Source organism: Falco naumanni, chromosome 7 (assembly GCF_017639655.2).
Source record: "Falco naumanni isolate bFalNau1 chromosome 7, bFalNau1.pat, whole genome shotgun sequence".
Lineage (NCBI taxonomy): Eukaryota > Metazoa > Chordata > Aves > Falconiformes > Falconidae > Falco > Falco naumanni.
The window spans coordinates 10,492,472-10,510,540 of NC_054060.1; the positions used below are offsets into that span (position 1 = coordinate 10,492,472).

Sequence of the window (18,069 nt, forward strand, 5' to 3'; positions counted from 1 at the left end):
GGTAAATTTGCTTCTTGTTGTCAAAGGCTCAGCTGCATTATTTACTGCCTTATAATCTCAATCTGGAATGAATCTTTGACTTGAAAGGACACCTATTCTTTAAAGTTCATCATCACCTTGCCCTGCTTTTGCTTCTGCCTCAGTTTGGAAGGTAGATTTTTCTTTGTGATTTGCAGAAGTCATTACCAAATGCCATCAGCCAGGTTACCTTGATAATTCATTTTATGAATAATAATACCAACAAAAACAATAAATAAAGCTAAATTATATCCAAAGGAAAACTAAGTAGTCACTTGTGAGTTGTGATTGTGAAGATAATTAGTAAGAAAGATGCAAGGACATAATACAGGTACTGGAAGCATCATTCCCCCATGTCTCATTTTGAAACCAAATTAGTCAGGCCACCATCCAAGGACTTTACTCCTAAGTGTAATGCCAGGCAACAAGTTCTTGTTACAGAGCAAAAGGGAAACACAAGAACCAATAGTCAGGGCTACGACCACAGAGCAGCTCTTTGTGATGCTTTATCTCTAAATCAGCTCAAGGGCAGACACCAAACTAGACTAGGATCCCTACGTGGCAACAGAAGAAACTAGATTTTCCTCCACATTGGCTTTAATGCTTTGTGCAATGCCTGGTGCACCCTTTGAGAAGCAGGGTCATTGCAGTGGAAATCTCTGTGGTACAAACACTTCACATGCTGATTCCTTGTCATGCACGAGGAATTCCTGGCTGGGATATGTCTGGTGATTAGCCCAGCCCTTATTCCTTCCCTGACACTGTCTCACAGACTGGAGGAATTAATTCTCAATGATTATATTGCTGATAAGGGGATTCCCAGGACTACAGTGACTGAACATACTGGATTTACATAATCTTGCTTAAAAATCAACATTGCATTTGAGTCATGTCACCAGATTCCAACTGCATCAAACAAAGGTGGATGCTTGGGGAAGTCATACCTGAAGCTGAAGACATAAAACACAGAGAAAGAAAAGGAGACAGAAGGTGGTTTTCCCACATTTTGCTGTGCTGTGAGTCACCTCAGAGATCTAGTTCAGAAAGTCTTTGTACTGAAGCGAGAAAGAGCTGTCAGCTTTCCAGCGAGCCACACCACCACCTTAATCTTCATGCAGCGAACCTGCCACCCACACCTCTGCCAGCGTGGGGCTTGCAGGTGCGGGAGGGATTTGGGCTGAGGCTTTTGCTTTGCACCTTGACCAGTGTTGTACTGGGAGAAGCCGTTGCACAGGCCCGTTGCAATGCCTCACACCAAACAGATACCAGCAGTCAGAAGAGCATTACTGTCTCCTGATTAGCTTGGTGATTTCTCATGTTTTAGTGCATCCTTCAACAGAAGACCATCGGGGTGAAGACTTTTCAAGGATAGCAACCCTGCTTAAGATCACGTGCCCATCCATCAGAAGCAGCTCTCTCATGCAGACAAGCTTTTTATCTGTGTTGCCTGTGGTTCTTGGAAATTATTTGAGACTGTTGGTTTCTTTGCAAGGGCTCAGCATCCTTTGCTGGCAAGTGCTACCAGAAAGATAACCTGGACGATAAAATGTTCTATTTGTCTGATAAAGTCCAGACTATATAATGTAAAAATTCCTATGCAAGCCTGCCTCAAAGTCTAAAGCCAGTCCTAGAAAAGGAAAGGCAGTGAGCTGAAGGTGGTTGAGACATCCCAAGTAGCTCGTACTCTGAGTTTCCTCTCAGCTCGGGCTTGAGTGGAGCCAGTCTTGAAGCTGCTCCTCTCATCAATTATTTTCTCCAAAACACCATCCCCATGTGAACAAGATGTCCAGCAAAAGGCCATGAATTCTCACCTGCAAGCACAGGGCGTGAGCTGGGAGAGTCTTTCGGCTTGTCTGTGACACCATTTACCCCTACAACAGTGGAGATGTCTCAGAGGGTATAAGAGGTTTTGTCTTCTCGCTGCTGTTGACTGAGCAGCCTGAGACAAGTATCACCATGTTGTTTAGGCTGTCTGTGCATTGCCAAGGAGCAGGCTGGGATGTCAAAATTTCCAGACAAGAATTTCTCCCAGAGCCAAAAGTGGAGTGACCATGAAAAGCTGCAGTTGCTAAAACTCTGGGTTTAAAAGCAGATAATGGTCAGGGAAGGGTTTGGGTTTTAATTTGTGGGGTTGTTTTGTTTGTTTTAGCACTTCCCTGCATCGTTTTGCCATTTGGATTTCCTCTTCTTTGTGAAATCCTATCTCGAAAGCCCATCTAAGGCAGTGTTTCATTCCCAGTGGGCATCAGAAGGTTGCAATAATCATTGCCATGATTAAGGGATACGCTTATCTTCAGTCTTGAGCTGCCCTGTGGTGGGTGCGGCATTCACCCAGTTACTTCTTTTTTCTCCTTAACCAGAATTTCTCCCACACAAGTTGTATACTGAACCTTGACCTGAGGAGATAGGGAAACTGGTTACTTGGAGTTACGTTTACACATGTAAAAGAAAAAGCTGTTTTAACTGACCTGGAGGAGGGACATGCTGCAAGACCAGAGATAAACACCAGCGAAGTAACAGAGCTTCGGGACATTGAATGGTAACTGGCACATCAAACCCCAAACCTCTGAAAATCTGCCAAAGAAGGTCTCTCGGGCCCCTAGGGCAGGGGTGGCCACACATAGAGCAAGAGACCAACACAAAGGTGACACTGTTCCTGTCCTCTTCCAGGTGGGATGTGAGAGGGGACGAAGTGACTTTGCAGGGTCCTGCAGCTGGGGCGAGCCAGGGCTGAGAACTCTTTATGGTCTCTCTGGGTAGGGTCAACGAGGGCTGCAAAAAAGTTGTTCTGAAATATTTATAGGCCTAAGGGCTCGGTACGTGCTGGTTTCTGCAGAGCAGTTTGTTGTTCAGGGGTCTAAGGGAAGGAACAGGGCTGCTGGGAAGTTTTCAGAGCTCTTACCCTTGTCCTGAATAAGAAAGGGTAAAAGTGCTGGATTTATCATTCAAAGATGTATTTCAAGAGGCTGAATACAATATTCTCTTCCCAGTCTGAAGGAGAAGATTTCAAGGCTAAGAAAGGGCTCCCTCTGGAGAAATAGTACCAGCTTCTGAAACCCCACAGCCAGTGTGGAGCCTGCTCCAGCTCCCGTCCTGCCTGTGGCACCCCACCACGGAATGGGCTGCGACCCTGGGAAGATGCTACCCCCGGAGTAGGTCTCTTTGCTTTGCCAGGGTTACAAAAGAGAGGAATGAAGCCACTTGACATCTGGTTTTGGTCTCCTTGCAAAAATTAGGTCTGTTCATATTTACTGGATAGCTCTTTTGTTTATTTTCTGTGGAGAATCTTTCCAAGGAACCCTAAGATCTTGGTTCTTAGAGAGAAACCATCAATAGAAAATCCATTCTCAACCGCAGCTGCATCCAGCTGTGGTGGGAGCAAACTCATAAGGCTGGGCTAAAGCCCCCTTAAGTAGATCACAAATTTCAGGTTAGGCTCCATGGTTCCTGCAAGCTGTAAGAAAGACAACTGCAATTTTTGTTGGTGGTGGTCATTAATTTGGGGCAGGCTCAGTACTCTGATATGAATCACCTACCACCCATATAGGGAAGGCATTGATGATTTGTGGCCTCAGGCTGTTTTGAGGTGATAAACAAAGCACTAAGAAATGTACGTGTTGTCCCTTGTCTTGATGCATGGGATGCAGGAGGGATTCACGAAGCCACTCTGGGGAGAAACTTCTCATTTTAACAGCTCAGATTGTAACTGCAGGAGGTTCTGCCTGTGCTTGAGGCTGGAGAAGGAGGAACTGGCGAGGCAATACTGATAACATCTTGCCATCAGCTGGGCTGGAGACCTTGTTTACAAAACCCATTCACTGCAGCATCTCAGCAGGCTGCCCCAGGAGTCCCGGCTTGTGCTGACCTGTTCCTGCATCTGAGGGTAAGGCGCTGGCGAGCCGGGAGCTTTTCTCCTCTAATTGGAGTCTCAACACATTTTTACAAGGGATTTACATCTCCCCTGGAAAACACTTAGAAGCTTCAGGCTAAGAAAGCTTGAAATCCATTGCACTAGTCTACTGAAGCAGAAATGCGCCTGTTTTCGCCCTCGTAATTACATTTGCTTTGCTTTAGTTTTGCACAACTCCTATTTCAAAAGCTTTGGCATGCAACAGGACTCTTTTTTTTTTCTCTAAGCTTTCTAATCACTGCTTTCTTACCCCCTTTCCCCTGACTTTCTCGGGGGTCAGACCCCTGTGACCTGTACCCGATGGCACTGCTGCAGCACCCTGCCTGTGCATGATGAGGGTCCTGGCCAGGACACCTTGTCCCTGGCTCAGAGGTGCTGCAGAGCGGTGAGCAGGGACCAGCAGTCCATGGTGTGTGCAGCCGCTGCCATCTTCTGGTCTTACGGAGACGGTCTAAATTCTGGCCAGAAAAAGTAGAGGCAGGATCAGTACGGTTAGGTGTAGTAATTTGGTTTTACATATAAATACATGTGTGCATATATATGTGTAGCAATAGATACACACATATTTTAATAGGTGAAACAAATGTTGAATAATAAATTTATATCTCACTTGCAATTTTTTTCAAGTAGTTCTTTATGGGTACACGCAGTAATAACTGTATAGAATTAAAATGTCAAAAATTATATATAAGCCCTAACTGTATGCTTTATCATGGGCCAAGGAGCTGTAGATTTTCAGTTAATTCTCCTTGGCCACTGAGAGCAATAAAAAAAAAAAATTAAAAAAGATAAAAATCTGTGGGAACTTCTTTGGCTAGTCCTTTTTGTTTTATACACATCTGCTTACAAGAAACTGGTCTGAGAATTAAAGACTCAATGTCAGCCACAAAGTCATATCAGTGTTTGTGCATTGGCAGGGTGCTCAGCATCTGGCAATTTCTGCCACAAGCTGGAAAAACCGGGCTCCATTTCCCAGCACCAAGCGCCTGACCAAGTCGTTGCTCTTCCCCTGACTTTTCAGCCAACGTGAATGCAAGTTGCCAAGTTTGATCTCTACTTTAAGAGTCCCAAAACCAGGACCTGAGTTTTGGTACCTGCTAAAATGATGGGTCATCTTACTGTAATCTGATGCAATTAATATTCCAATTTCAGAATTCAGAAGCATAACTCAGGCCTTTTGCTGGATTTAGTGGCTGCTGGGAATGCTGTCATTTCCAGCCTTCCTCCCCTACCAGGTAACCTGCTGGGACAGCCTGGGTAAGCCTGCACATTCAGGGAATCTGGGTCATTTATTAGTAGCTACGAGAATCTGTGCCAGAAACTCCACATAGTGTGAAACATGAGACGTCTGGTCAAGGTAAAATCATCGATATGGAAAAATAGGAACACAGATTTGCAAAGGTTTTCTTGTCAGCCGGTCCATCCTATGCTGTCTCAGGTGGCCATTATCACATAACCTGCTCTTAAATTTCCTGTGCCCTACTGTAAAATTAGTCAGGGCCTTGTTATGCACAGTTTTTAGCAGCAGCCTTGTCTGAACATTCAAATAGGGGATTTTCCTGCTTACTGAGATTTCAGCCTTACGCAGAATGTCAACTCGCCTGGAGTAGGGACCACTCGAAATCACCTCCGAGGCTTTCAGTGCAAATTTCTGACCTTTATTTGAAAGCCCAATTTGTAGAAAATGCTTTTTGACTGTGTTTGCTAACACACGGTTTCCTACATAGAGGCAGAACACACAGAAGGGGCTTACAGACTGTTGACTCCGTGGCTCTGTACTCGGCAGTTGGACATGAACATTACGGAATTCACAGCTGGCAGCTCCCACCTGAGACCAGACCTTACCAGCTCCCACCTGAGACCAGACCCGACCAGCTTCCACCCCCGAGCAGTCCTTACCAGGTCGCAGCTGAGACCAGACCTTACCAGCTCCCCCAGACTGCTGCTGGCTTTGGTTCACCCAGTGGGACCCCAGCTCAGATGGGTCCTATGGGACCCGGCTGAACCTGAGCTGAGGAAAAATACTTGATTTAGTGTCCTGATAACAGAGGCACCTTCATGGTTCCTTTATTGCATTCCAGTATCTTCTAGCTCTTTATCTCTCACCTGAATACTAGCTTTAGAATGTCGTATATGCGGTGTATGTAAAGAGAGGACTAAACGCTGATTGACCTGACAACCTTTCAGCAGCTAAATGTCTTACCAAGAAACCAGAGCTGACGCAGAATCAGAACCCTGCTGACCTTCGGTGGGTCTGGGGGAAGAGATATTGCTGCATTTTATGGACTACATAAAGCTGAAATTCATGCATAAACCCCATAGTCTGCCAACCAGCCTCCACTACTTACACCGTGAGCGCTTTTCTCACTCGGCTTATGTTGTGCAGGTCTCTATCATCCTGCTCTGAAAGCATGGGGTGGATAGTTAGATTTATACAAAGAGCTGCAAATAAAAAAAGAGCACACATCCTTAGAAACACATCCATAAGAGTGTATGCTACAGCCAAATGGTATGCCAAGCTACAAGCAGTGCATTTTTTTTTTCTTTTTTGATATATTCTTGTTACAAAGCAGGGTTTAGCTTTCTGGTTTTGCATGGCACTTAAAAATATTTCATGCTGCCTCCACCAGAAGAATTTTCAGGGTAAAGATTTTTCTCATATAGTGTGTTAGGAAGTATACAGGGTGAAAAAGTTGTGGTAGAAGACAGACTTAATTGAGTTGGGATTGTTAGAGAGCAAGGACATACAAGTAGCAGACATCAGAGGAAGTTCCCGCATTGCCAGGGTACAAAGTCACCCGCAGCAGCCTTTGTAAAAGGACTCAAAATGCACATTAAACACAAACACTACAAGAGTCATTCTTCTTCTTCCAGCTTTTTAATGTGACAGAGAGAACAAAAACAAAGTCCATTGGAACAGCTGCAATTTCCAGTGACAACCAGACACAGATCAAATAAAATAATAATTAAAAAAAAGCAGAAAGGTTTCCAAAGAAGAAAAGGAACCAAGGGACTGGAATTGGCTATTTCACACACAGAGTTGACAGAACATCTAAATGAAACATTTCATTAAATGCACAACACTGGGTGCTATTTACAGTGGAACTTGCAGTGTGTGTACATTTATACAGCACTAGCATCACGTACATCAAAGAAATTTCTTTCGTTTTGTTTCCTTTGCGGTTCCCAGGATTGATTCTTCCTAAAACAGCATTTGCTAATACAAGGGTGAGAAATCGAGGAAGAAACTTGATGGAAATATAACGTATAGGGCGGCAAATCTACATAAACCTAAAAACATACTCTCAGGTTTTGTGTGTCCTTTGGAAAGTCAAAGGACATAAGCAGGGAACATAAGTGGACCTAGGGCCTCCTTAGCAGTATCAGAGTATACTCTGTTGTCGGAGGTCTCAAAGCAGGACCTGGAAGAGACCTGCACATCTGCAGAAAGCTGAGCCCCATGCAGCCTTGCTCTGTGCCCCCATGTGAACGCAGCCTTGGGGGCTGGACCACTCCCAGGCTCCGGGAATATCCCTTAGTGCATCTCTCCAGTACCACCACAGGACATCGGGCTGCCTGACCCTTCCCCAGCGTGCAGAACATCTGGCTCTGCATATGGGTTTTCCAAGTGTGATCCTTTTCTTAGTCCAAAAGATCTTGTGCACCACCGTTTATGAGTCACGTAGCATTTCAAGGCGCTGAGGCTCATACGGGTGAGGAGGGGATCACCCCACCCAGCACAACCAGCAACCACCACCAGTAGGATGTAGCAGAGCCAAAGGCAGAGGCAGAATCTGTCCTGAACAATGGAAGTAAAGGAATAGGTACGAAACAACCACTTAAATCAACAGGGAATATAAGGAGGCAGAACTCTTACCTTAATGCCACAGGTCTTTTTATAACAGTAGCAACAGTGCTTTGTGTTCCTCTAAATGTCTGTTTCTGCATGCTCAGAAACGCGGTGACGAACCCCTCCCGCGACCCCCGCTGCCCTGCTGTACAGCTAAAGACACCAAGTGACAGCAGGCCACTTCGGGTGCCCTACACCCACCCTTCCCGCGCCACAAAGTCCCTGTACTGGTGTGTGCCACGCGTGCAGGCAGGGGTCCAGCTGTCCTCTAGAAGAGGTCTTTGGGATTTAAGGCAAGTCCCCTGTCTCGGTCCTCTGTGCCCCTGCTGCAGTAAAGTTCATGAATCCGAGGAAATAGTGCTCTGCAGGGATCAGCAGTGGACCTGTGGTCAGCAGTTTTCTCTGTGGGTGATCCAGTGTATCCAACACAAGGAGATTTTTTTGCTGTGGCAGACGTAGGCAGGGGGGACCGTTGGAGGAGGCATGCTGGCCCTTGCGCTGCAGGTGGTTTTTTTGCTGATTTTACAGTCGAAATAAAGCCGAGCTGTCAGAGGAGGTGCCTGATGAGAAATCTCCCCCTCTACGGACCTCCAGGGCTCTGTGGCTCAGGCTCAGCCCAGCAGGTAGTCCTGGGCTTGAAACTGAGACCCAAATCAAAACGCAGCCGATGTTGAGGGGACTGCACCATCAACCGTTTTGCTCTGGAGAGCAGTAGTGCGAAGCCTACGCTGATTTACACCACGACAAGGACAATAAGCAAACACACCAGGAGTATTGACTAAGCCTTGTTCACACTGAAGTTGGATGGGAAACATCAGTCTGGGTGTCACAAAGGCAAATGAGTTGGAGCTGTTGCCCTGGAGTTCTCCGATAGGGAAGGAGAGGAGCCAGGCTCTCCAGGGCGAGCCATCTTCTCGGCACGGTGCCTGAGAAATTGCCTATGCCTTTCGACTGAGAATAACGGGAACCCAGGGTGATGAGTTCAGATCTAGATATCTAACTCGTAGGTATCTAAGGCTAGGCAATGCGGTTTCTCCTTAGCTTTTCCTTTCTTCCTTCTCTGCTCACTGTTGTCCTTTCCCAGGCTCCTGTGTACCAGCCGCAGTGTCTGTTTGCCCTTTCCTATTAGATCATGAACTCCCTGGTCGATCGGGGAGAGGAGCCGTGTCCCAACACATGTGCATCATCCTCTACACCTCAAGTGACTGACCCATGTATTTTAGGGGTGCAGAGAGTTTCTACACGTAGTCCAGGTGACATTGACAACAAGATCCTATTGCTCTTTACCTTGTCTCAGCTAATCTCTTGCAGGCGAGGTTTAGCAGCCTGTGAAACAGCCATTCTCGAAAGAAGAAAGGTTTCTAAGATTGGATAATATTTCCTGATATTACCTTACCATTTCTATCCCCTCAAGACCTCAATTTCTTCCTTCTCCAAAAATTAACAGAGAAGTTTTGCAAAAGAAATTATGTCATTAGTGTCACTGTAAAATGTCAATGGACAACAAAACCAGACAGGTTTGCTGTCAGAGCATTGGATGATACGTAAATGAGAGCGCTTCATAAAATAAATAGAGACAAATTCTGGCTCCACGGAGGAGCAAAACAGAGTAGTCTAGAAAATGAAATAATTTTTTTCGCCTATTTGTAATGTGGTAATTGGCATGCACAGCCCAACAAAATTGATGAAACATAAAGACCATGGTGATCTTGTGTGTTGAAATACATATTTAGCTGCTTCTCCCATACAAAAGGACCAGACATTCTTTAAGAAAAAAAAACAACAAACAAGAACCCAAAACACATTCTGGGCTATGATTCTCAACAGAAGCTGTGAACCGCTGCCAAAGGACATAATTACATTCATTCCTACCTTAGAGAAGGAACCTTGCTGTTTTGAAGACAAATCAAAAAAGGCCCTAAGCTACCCATAAAATGAAGAAATGAGGCATAATAAGCTCAGTTATTACAGCAGCTTGTGATTTTATCAATTTCATAAACCTCAGAATAAATCTCAAAAATCCCAAATAGCCCATTGTAGCCTAGCTGCTCTGTAACTATTTATCCCTGATTGATGCAATGACAGAAGTGATGCTCATTAGAGGGTTTTGCCTCATCAGCAGATCTCATTGCTTCCTGTGATCTAACCATGCTCTGTGTCTTTCAGCTGCACCAGCACTGGCTCCCACGGCTGCGTGGGGCTGCCCCTGGTGTCAGCTGTTAGTGTATTTGACAGTCTCTGCGCACCTGAAGGCAGAGGTGTTATACTTCAGTCCTGCTGGATTTCAGCCTAATTTTGAATGTTTAAAAAAAAAAAAAAAAAAAAAAAAAAAGAGGGATCCAAAGAAAGTTAAGTAGGAAGGTCATTAGCAAAAGTACAAAAGAACTTTTTATGTCACAAAATATCCTGGTGAGACAAACTCCCTGCGTTATGTGACAATTTCTGATAAATTCTGGTCCATTGCTGAGTTTGTTGAAAGGTCTACTTAACATTATCCAGCCAGTTGTGAGCATTGGTGTGTTATTTTACAGTATGAATTTCATTCTTGCTTCCCAAGAAAAAATATCCAAAAATAGACAACTCGCTTTGCTTTGAGGTGCAACAGGACTTAAGTCATCTGATAAAAAGGGCATATGAATTTCAAAAATGGTCTTTACAGGTTATCAAAGTTAACCGTGCCACTTAATGGGGAATTTAATGTTCTGTACAGTGAAAGCTTGCTGCATGCATTCCCTGTGTAACAAGTTAAATGGCTTTAAGTAACTGTGCTTACAGTGTTTCAATGAGACCCAAGTAGATAAGAAAATCAAGCATCATATTCTTTAAATAATATGGCTAAAATGCTGGTATATTCACAGTTACCATACTCTAGGTATTAGACCAAAAATCCCCTATTTACACTGGATAATATGTACACATTTGGTTTGCAGAATGCTCCAACATCATATCAATTTCTCCTCTGAAAGCTGTAGGAAAAAACCTCTTAATCATCATAGAAATATATATTCCCAGCCATCAACACATTTCAGTATTTGGTGTCTGGATATAAAGAATGAAGTGTTACTAAATTGGTCGTTACTCCAGATAATCTCAAATTATTTGGATTATTTTTTAGTGTCTCTCTGAAGATCTTCTTAAGGGTGCAGAACTCAAAAATTATAAATTTCAATAGCTTATCATTTCAATGTGTGTATGTATGTTTGAAAGTATGTGCAAATACATATATATACGTATATAATTCTGTATATATTCCTCTCCCAGACCAAGAAGGTGCCTAGTGATTCTCTATGCCCAAGTAAAGACAGTTGAAGGGCTTTGAAACCCTGATTCTTCTGAGTGCGCCAATCACCCATCCTCATATCCTCCAGAAATCAGGACTCTCACTCTTCCAGACAGTTCGGGTGGTAACTCCAAGCTCAAGACAGCTAGTGTCACTAGCCATATCTGTAGCTCTTGTCCCTATGGCTGTAGCTCGCCTGCAGTAGGGTTGTTACCTGCCTCCCCTTTGGATGCCCTCCTGTCTGAGCACAGCTGCTATGAATTGCCAAGGGGGGCTGGGCAAGGCAGGCGGCATCTCACAGCTCGGCAAAGGCATGAGGGGGGCAGCATCTGTTCTCCCGTCGGACACGCTCGCACCCACGCGGGCGCACACATGCACGAAGCCGCTGTTGGCGTCTTGTGAGGTTACACTGGGATGGAGAGGGCAGGGGCAGGCTCCCCGCCGAGGCAAGGTTAACCCGAGCTCTGCAAGGGGTGCGGGGCAGCTGCATGCACCAGTCGTGGCTGTAAAAGGGTCAGAAACTAGGGGGGGGGGGTGTTTATCCCTTTGGGCTCTTCTTTCCCTCTGCCATCTCTCTTTGAGGTATCAACAGAACAGGACAGCGATGGACATTTTGTTTGTTCCAAACATGGCTCTTTTTTGTTCTTCTTCTACGCCTGCCCCCCCGGCCCCCCTGGCCTCAGTTGCTCACATCAGGACCTGTTCTCGAGTCTCTGGCAGGCGCAAGGCGAGCAGGCCACCTCCAACCAGAGCAGAGGAAGCCAGAAGGATGGGAACCACCTTAGTTATCCCTACGAAAGAGGCAAAGATTGAGTTCCCCAGGATGGCACCAAACTTGCAAAGCCCATTGAGGATGCCAAAGGCCGTTGCCCTGTGGGGAAGAACAGCAGAAAGCAGTGGTTAGGTGGGAGGTTCTTGGCATAACTACAGAAGATCTGGATGGGTAATTTTGTGGATGCTCTTCTATTGCCCTGGCTGTGCTTCTAGCAAGGAAGGCCAGGCAGAATAAATAAATAGATAAACAGAAGTCTCTGTTTTGCATGTCTGTGTGAATAAGGAAAATGTCTGTGTGTACTCGTTTCTCCTTTTCGTCTCGGCTTCTGCCTAGCCCCAGAGTGGCCCACTGTGTCAGCCTTTGCCCTTCCCCAGGACAGCTGGCCTCAACCTGCTCTAGAACTTGGCAAATCCCTTCCAAGCGCTGGCTGGAGTGGCTTGTCACCAGAGAAACAACCACAGCTCTCCTCCAAATCCCGCTTCACCTGGCAGCTAAAAGCACACTGCCTTCAAAGCACAGTCCTTCTCCTTACCTCCTGGCTTCCTCCAATAGCCTGAAAAAGGCAAAAAAGGCTGATAATGATGTTGTAAGGAAAGATTTCATCAGCAGCACATTCTCCCAAAGTTTTCTGTGCTGCCCCATCTCCCAAACCATTCTGTGCAAGTGGTTGTCTCCAGGTTGTGGAAGGGAAAGCTGTCACAGTGATGAGCTATGACAAGAGGCTGGGGGACAGTCTGAAAGACCAGACCTCCATGCACGTTCATGGAGATGACAGACTCCATATTTTATTTGTCCAGAATTTCCATATTCCCACGTGACTCCCTGCACACAAGCCACCATGCGGAATTAGGTTTGCAAATTGTCTATGCTGATCCAGTACAGCTGCAGGACTACCCAGTGGTTAAGGACTGGTGAAAATAATAAAAAATACACATCCCCCATCTACATGTATCTAGAGTGACTTTTGGTTTTTTTTTTTTTTTTTTAATCAGGAACCAAGACGACAAAGTCAAAGGGTGGAGACTAAAAGGAGACACATTCTGAGCACCTTTTGTCAGTGGGATATAGCTCCACAGTGATCACGTCCAGGGCGTTCCAGGCAGCAATGCTGGCCCCGCAGAAGAGGCACTGCCAGCCAATCATTGCCGACTCGCTGTTGCCGAAAAAAAGGAAGAAGCAGCACACTGCTGAGATCAACATGGAGCCACCTACAAGGGGAAACCAAGAGAAAAATGTTGGCACGAGTTTCCCCTGTCCACAGTTGAGCAAACGCATTTGTTGATAAAGATGGCTTTCAAGCGACGGTGTTTCACCCCAAAACAAATTAAATCTGCAGGAATCCAAAAATACCTTGATGTTGCCTGTCTGTATTTTGCCGATGCTGGAAACCAGCCTGAAAATGTTCTCAGTGACCATCTGATCTTGCTGATAATCCTGCTCTATGAAGACTCTGAAGACAGGCTTTTCCAGGCAGGTTTCCAGCATCTCAGACTTCCAGATGGACCCAGAAAGAGCAGAGGCAAGTAAACATGAAAGTCAATGAGGAGGAATCATTGTGAAGGTTTTTCAGCTTGAATTTTGAGTGAAGAGCTGGTGCATTTCATATCATATTGAAATCACTTGACACATTTCTAGTCCCAATTAGGATAATTTACAGTCAATTGTATGAAGCATTTGAGGTCTCTCTTAATTATAAGAACATCATTAGATTTCATGGCACATTTGCACAGGAGCCATAATTTTATGAACATCACCGAGGGAGAAAGTGAGAACGTTCATGCTCAGTTAGGCACAGTTCAGATTCAGAAATACTAATGGCTACATCACTCCTTGTTCCCCACTGGGAATTTCCACCTGAAAGATGCAATTTTCACAAAATCAAAGTATCTTTCACTGCAAAGTTCTGTTGTTGCTGAAATATCTCCATTTACTACCAGAAATCCATTTTGTTTGTTTGTTTGAGGGTTTTTTTTTAATCAATTTGATACCATCCAAAATAATTTGCATGCTGAACTGCAACTGAAATGCTTCATTTTTGACATTAGGTTGCATCTTGCCGCTGTGGTGCCCTGTTTATGAAAAGTTGTTGTGCAGGACTCCGTATTCACTTCTCCTCCATGGGTACCTGGCCAAACTAGGTCCCCCACTGTGTGGTGTGGACATTCCCCCTGCTGAAGAGGTACAATGCAGCATTAGGGTCACCACGCGGGCACCAGGAGATCTGCTGATGGGCACAGGAGAGGGTTTAGGGGAACATGACGGCCCTGAACTGAAGTCCCAGAGAGGCACATAGCACAGAAGTGAAATTCTGTTTTCATGCTAAGCTGACCAGAAATAATATGTTCAACAGAGTGATATGGATGGGATGCCAGAAGGCTGTTTCAACTGAAAATTCTGTAGTGAAACGTTTCAATGCGTCATTACTAATTTTTGTTCTGTACTTTTCATTCTGCAGAAGAAATAAGCATTTAGGATTCCAGCTGTCATCACAATTCTAGACAAAAATGCTGACGTGTTGACATGTTTGCAGGGTGGACAATCTGATTCTCATTCAGCTTTCTTTAATTTACTCCCCACAGACCCACTGGTTTGTTTGGGTCTTTTCCAAACTCACTACATGAATGGTCATTTCTCCCCTAGCGTACATTCCTGACACACTGCTGGGGTCATTTGGCTTACCTTAACCTGTCTGACAGTGAGGCTAAGCTAACTGAACATCCCTCTGTTCTCAGAGGAGAAAGAGAGAGGAGAGCTTGGGAGAGTGATTCATCCCTCATCCTTGAGCCACAGCACTGATTTTATTAACTCACTTGGCTGTCCCTCAAGGCATGATTCCCATAGTACCTGGAGAGCAAGGTCTGAACCCTGGAGGAAGAAACACCAGAAGTTTCCAAAGTAATCATAGAGCTGATAAGGTGATAACTTATTACCATATCGCTAAAGGGTGGCATCTTGCTTGGCTGTGACATGGCCACTTAATTTACTGTATGCTCTCTGAAGCTCTTTGCAAAATCATTTGAAAATCAGAAACTGGAAGAGGGAACTCCTGGGCTGTTAAGCGGCCACATCAAATAATATTTGTGAATATGTATTGCTACAAGCAAAGCGTTTATTTCTTCATACAGAATGCTATGGACATCAGCATCAACTCAAGAGCACCAAGAGGTCCTGCTTCAGCTCTGACCCTGTTGTGCTGAGCACTGGATAAACACACAGGCTTTGACATAAAAGCCAAAATAAAAACAGAGGATGTCACAGATACACAGAAAAGCAGGGTGAGGAGGTAGGAGCATGTAACTTGCCCAGTGCCACAGAATACAACACTGCCTCATCTTTTTACCCTTCTGCTTCTTTTGATATGGGAACAACTTAGCCCCACCTGAGCCACCTCCACTCGTATTGGTGTGTGCAGATGCAGCGAGACCTTCTCACTGACCCTGGCTCTTTGCAGAGCCATGCTCCCACCCACGACCTGTGCCATGCACCCATCGTCCCCACTCACCGATCATCTTTATCCTCCCGATTTTGTCCATGAGCAGCGCAGAGATGATGTTGCCCGGCAGCACAGACAGGCTGCCCAGGAAGCTGACCAGGTAGATCAGGAAATCATTGTCCTCCTCAAAGTCGAGATGGCAGCCTTCCTTCTCCTTCAGAAACGTGCTGTTTATGAGCCTACAGTTGATGAATTTGTGTTCGTAGAGATCTGTGAGGGAAAGAGGCAAAGTCTTGATCCCCTTTCGTACAGCAGCAACAGAAGTCAGGATCAAAAACAAATCAAAGATCTGAGAGGAGCGCCTCATCAAATGGAAATGGCCAGGGAGTTTTTATTTTAGTGGCAAACTCTAGCTGTATGCTTGGCACCTGGTGGGTGTGAGCTCATCCACTCCTTTTATTTGTGGAGTCACCTGGACCAGTATCCCCAAGTCACAAGGACAGGGCAATGCAGGCTTTTGCTTTGATGGCACTATGGTTTGTTCTCTGAGTAGAAGCAACAAGCTTTTTCAGAATGGATTAATGAATATTGTACTGCTTACGATCATCAACCACAGGTTGGTTAAAATTATAGTTTAAGCCACATTTGTCGAATCAAGCTGTTAAAGTGCTCAGCATTTTGCCATTACTTTAACCTGCCAAGGTCTGAGTGAAGACTTTTTGCATTTCCCATGCAGATGCTCATGACACCAGAAGCCATGTGATTAAAAACACTGATGGAGCAACCTGAAGACTCCTTCCAAATGCATCCCCCTCTTTTCTCTACTATGACTCTCATTACACAGAGCACACACCCAAATGCACAGATCCTTATCATCCTTTCTCCCAGTATCTGATAAAAGACTTCCTGATTACACAGATGAGACCCTAGCAGGAATCCCATTACCAGTATTATAAAAGACAGTAGAGATGATGGTGCAGTTTTCGAAGAAGGTCTCGCTGGATGTCACATCTTCAAAGTAGCATTCCTCAAATAATGAATCCTCAAATCTTACTTCCTTGAATTTCATGCCAATAAATCTGTGGGGTAGGAAACAGAACTTGAACCCGTGCCTTACATTATTTCCTACACTGTATAGCAAGTAAGGGCTGTTTCAGGAGTCACAGCACCAAAGGCAGTTTCTAGGGTCGTTTACAGAAAAGGCATTGCTTGAATGCATAACCGTCCTTCCAACTCCATGCTTACTTATTATATATTTTAGTAGGAGAGAAGGGTTTGAAGAAGGATTTTTTTTAAAGAGAAATAGGCCTTTCAGGATTTCTGGCAGTTTTTCTATTCCTCAAACTAGTCCCATCTAAGAAAATGTGCTTCTAAGGCTGAGTGTACACAAGTCCTCTCACATTCAGTACTAGTCCATCTGCAGAAGACATAATATCACTCACCACATGGCATTTTATTTGTGAGCTGACCTAGCTGCCTTCCTTATTCTGCCCCTTCCTCCAGCATAAATAAAACCAGACATTATCAGGAGCCCATTGAAACATTTGGTGAAAGGCTTCTGAGAGTTGTTTAAAGTCAAACTGATTCTTTAAGCAAAAATGCAGCAGGGTTTCTAGAGTGCGGGGAGATTATCTGCGTTCTGCTTGTAACCATCTCTGTTTGGGGACTATTGCTTATCCTGTAACGAAAACAGATTACGCTAAAAATAATCAACTGTGTCAGGTGATTGATTTCTTCTCTGATGGGAAGCTTGACATGTCTGACCCGCCTGTCTGAAGGATGACACAATATTGATTCACCTGTGAAATTTTGCAGGCACAGTGAGAAGATGTATTAGTTAATGCACAGGCATGTTTGGAAGATGTAAGGAGCTATTAAGAGCAAGCATTATTGCTCTAGTTAAGGAGGCCACGACTGTCACTGAATAAAAAGCCTTCTAACATACTCTGAGAAACTTAATTGAATCGAGCACTTTACAACACCATGTAGCATGATGGCTGTTTACATCACTAAATGAGCACTGCAGGGTTTCTTAACTGAAGCTACTAACAGATATTATTAATGCACAAAGTACCACAAGAAGACTATTCAAGTCTTTCGCTCTGTGTAGAAGGTCTCATAGGTTACAACAAAACTTAAGCTGTTCTGCATTTGCTCAGTAATGGTCTGTGATGTATTTACTCCCAAAGACTGTTAGAAGTCCCTCTCTTGCAGTCTGCTTTCTTAACATCCATCTTTAAAAGAGCCACATAGCAACGGCCTGGTGTTCAATGGAGTTTTAACTCATTAACTCCAAGGGCTGGAGGGAAAACACAGCTATAAATCATATTGAGATGTGCTCTGGGCATTACTGGAATGGGCTTGATCAGGTTTTAAGTTTGTGAATTGGAGAACACCAAGGCAGGAGAATAGTGAGGTACATCACATCTTTATGCCTTCATCCTGCAAGGGTGCTCAGCATCCTTAATTCTCAATGGACTTAGTGAGAACTGAGCATCTCATCTGGGTATGAGATAAGGTTCCCTAATCCCAAAATGTGACCACCATCCACATCTCATCAGACTTTGTTTGGCTACTCGATAGGCAGGGGAATAGGAATTATGGGGCTAGGTTTATACTGTCAAGCACAGCTCGTTGCTGCAGGGAAGGTCTCTGAAAGGACATGGGGACACATGCTGAGGTTCCCCACCGATGTCTATCAGATATATACCAAGGAAACGGAGACAAATATTTTCTGAGGAGAGAGGAACAGCCCGGCTGGGCAGTGAGGCATGGTTTCACCCGTGAAGATTAAAACAATGAG

At 44.8% G+C, this 18,069-nt stretch overlaps 1 protein-coding gene across 2 annotated transcripts in view; it reads right to left on the reverse strand.

Moving 5' to 3' along the window:
* Window positions 1–6,790: 6,790 nt before the first annotated feature.
* The window catches only part of SV2B (synaptic vesicle glycoprotein 2B), a 70,199-nt gene continuing 58,920 nt past the window's right edge, over window positions 6,791–18,069 (reverse strand). For both annotated transcript variants that reach the window (XM_040602108.1, XM_040602107.1), the window contains 4 exons: window positions 16,212–16,345; window positions 15,336–15,536; window positions 12,882–13,041; window positions 6,791–11,929 (listed from right to left, as the gene is read on the reverse strand). In XM_040602108.1, coding sequence (XP_040458042.1) covers window positions 11,746–11,929; window positions 12,882–13,041; window positions 15,336–15,536; window positions 16,212–16,345 — 679 coding nt within the window. In that variant the 3' untranslated portion in view covers window positions 6,791–11,745. The remainder of the gene's footprint in view (window positions 11,930–12,881; window positions 13,042–15,335; window positions 15,537–16,211; window positions 16,346–18,069) is intronic.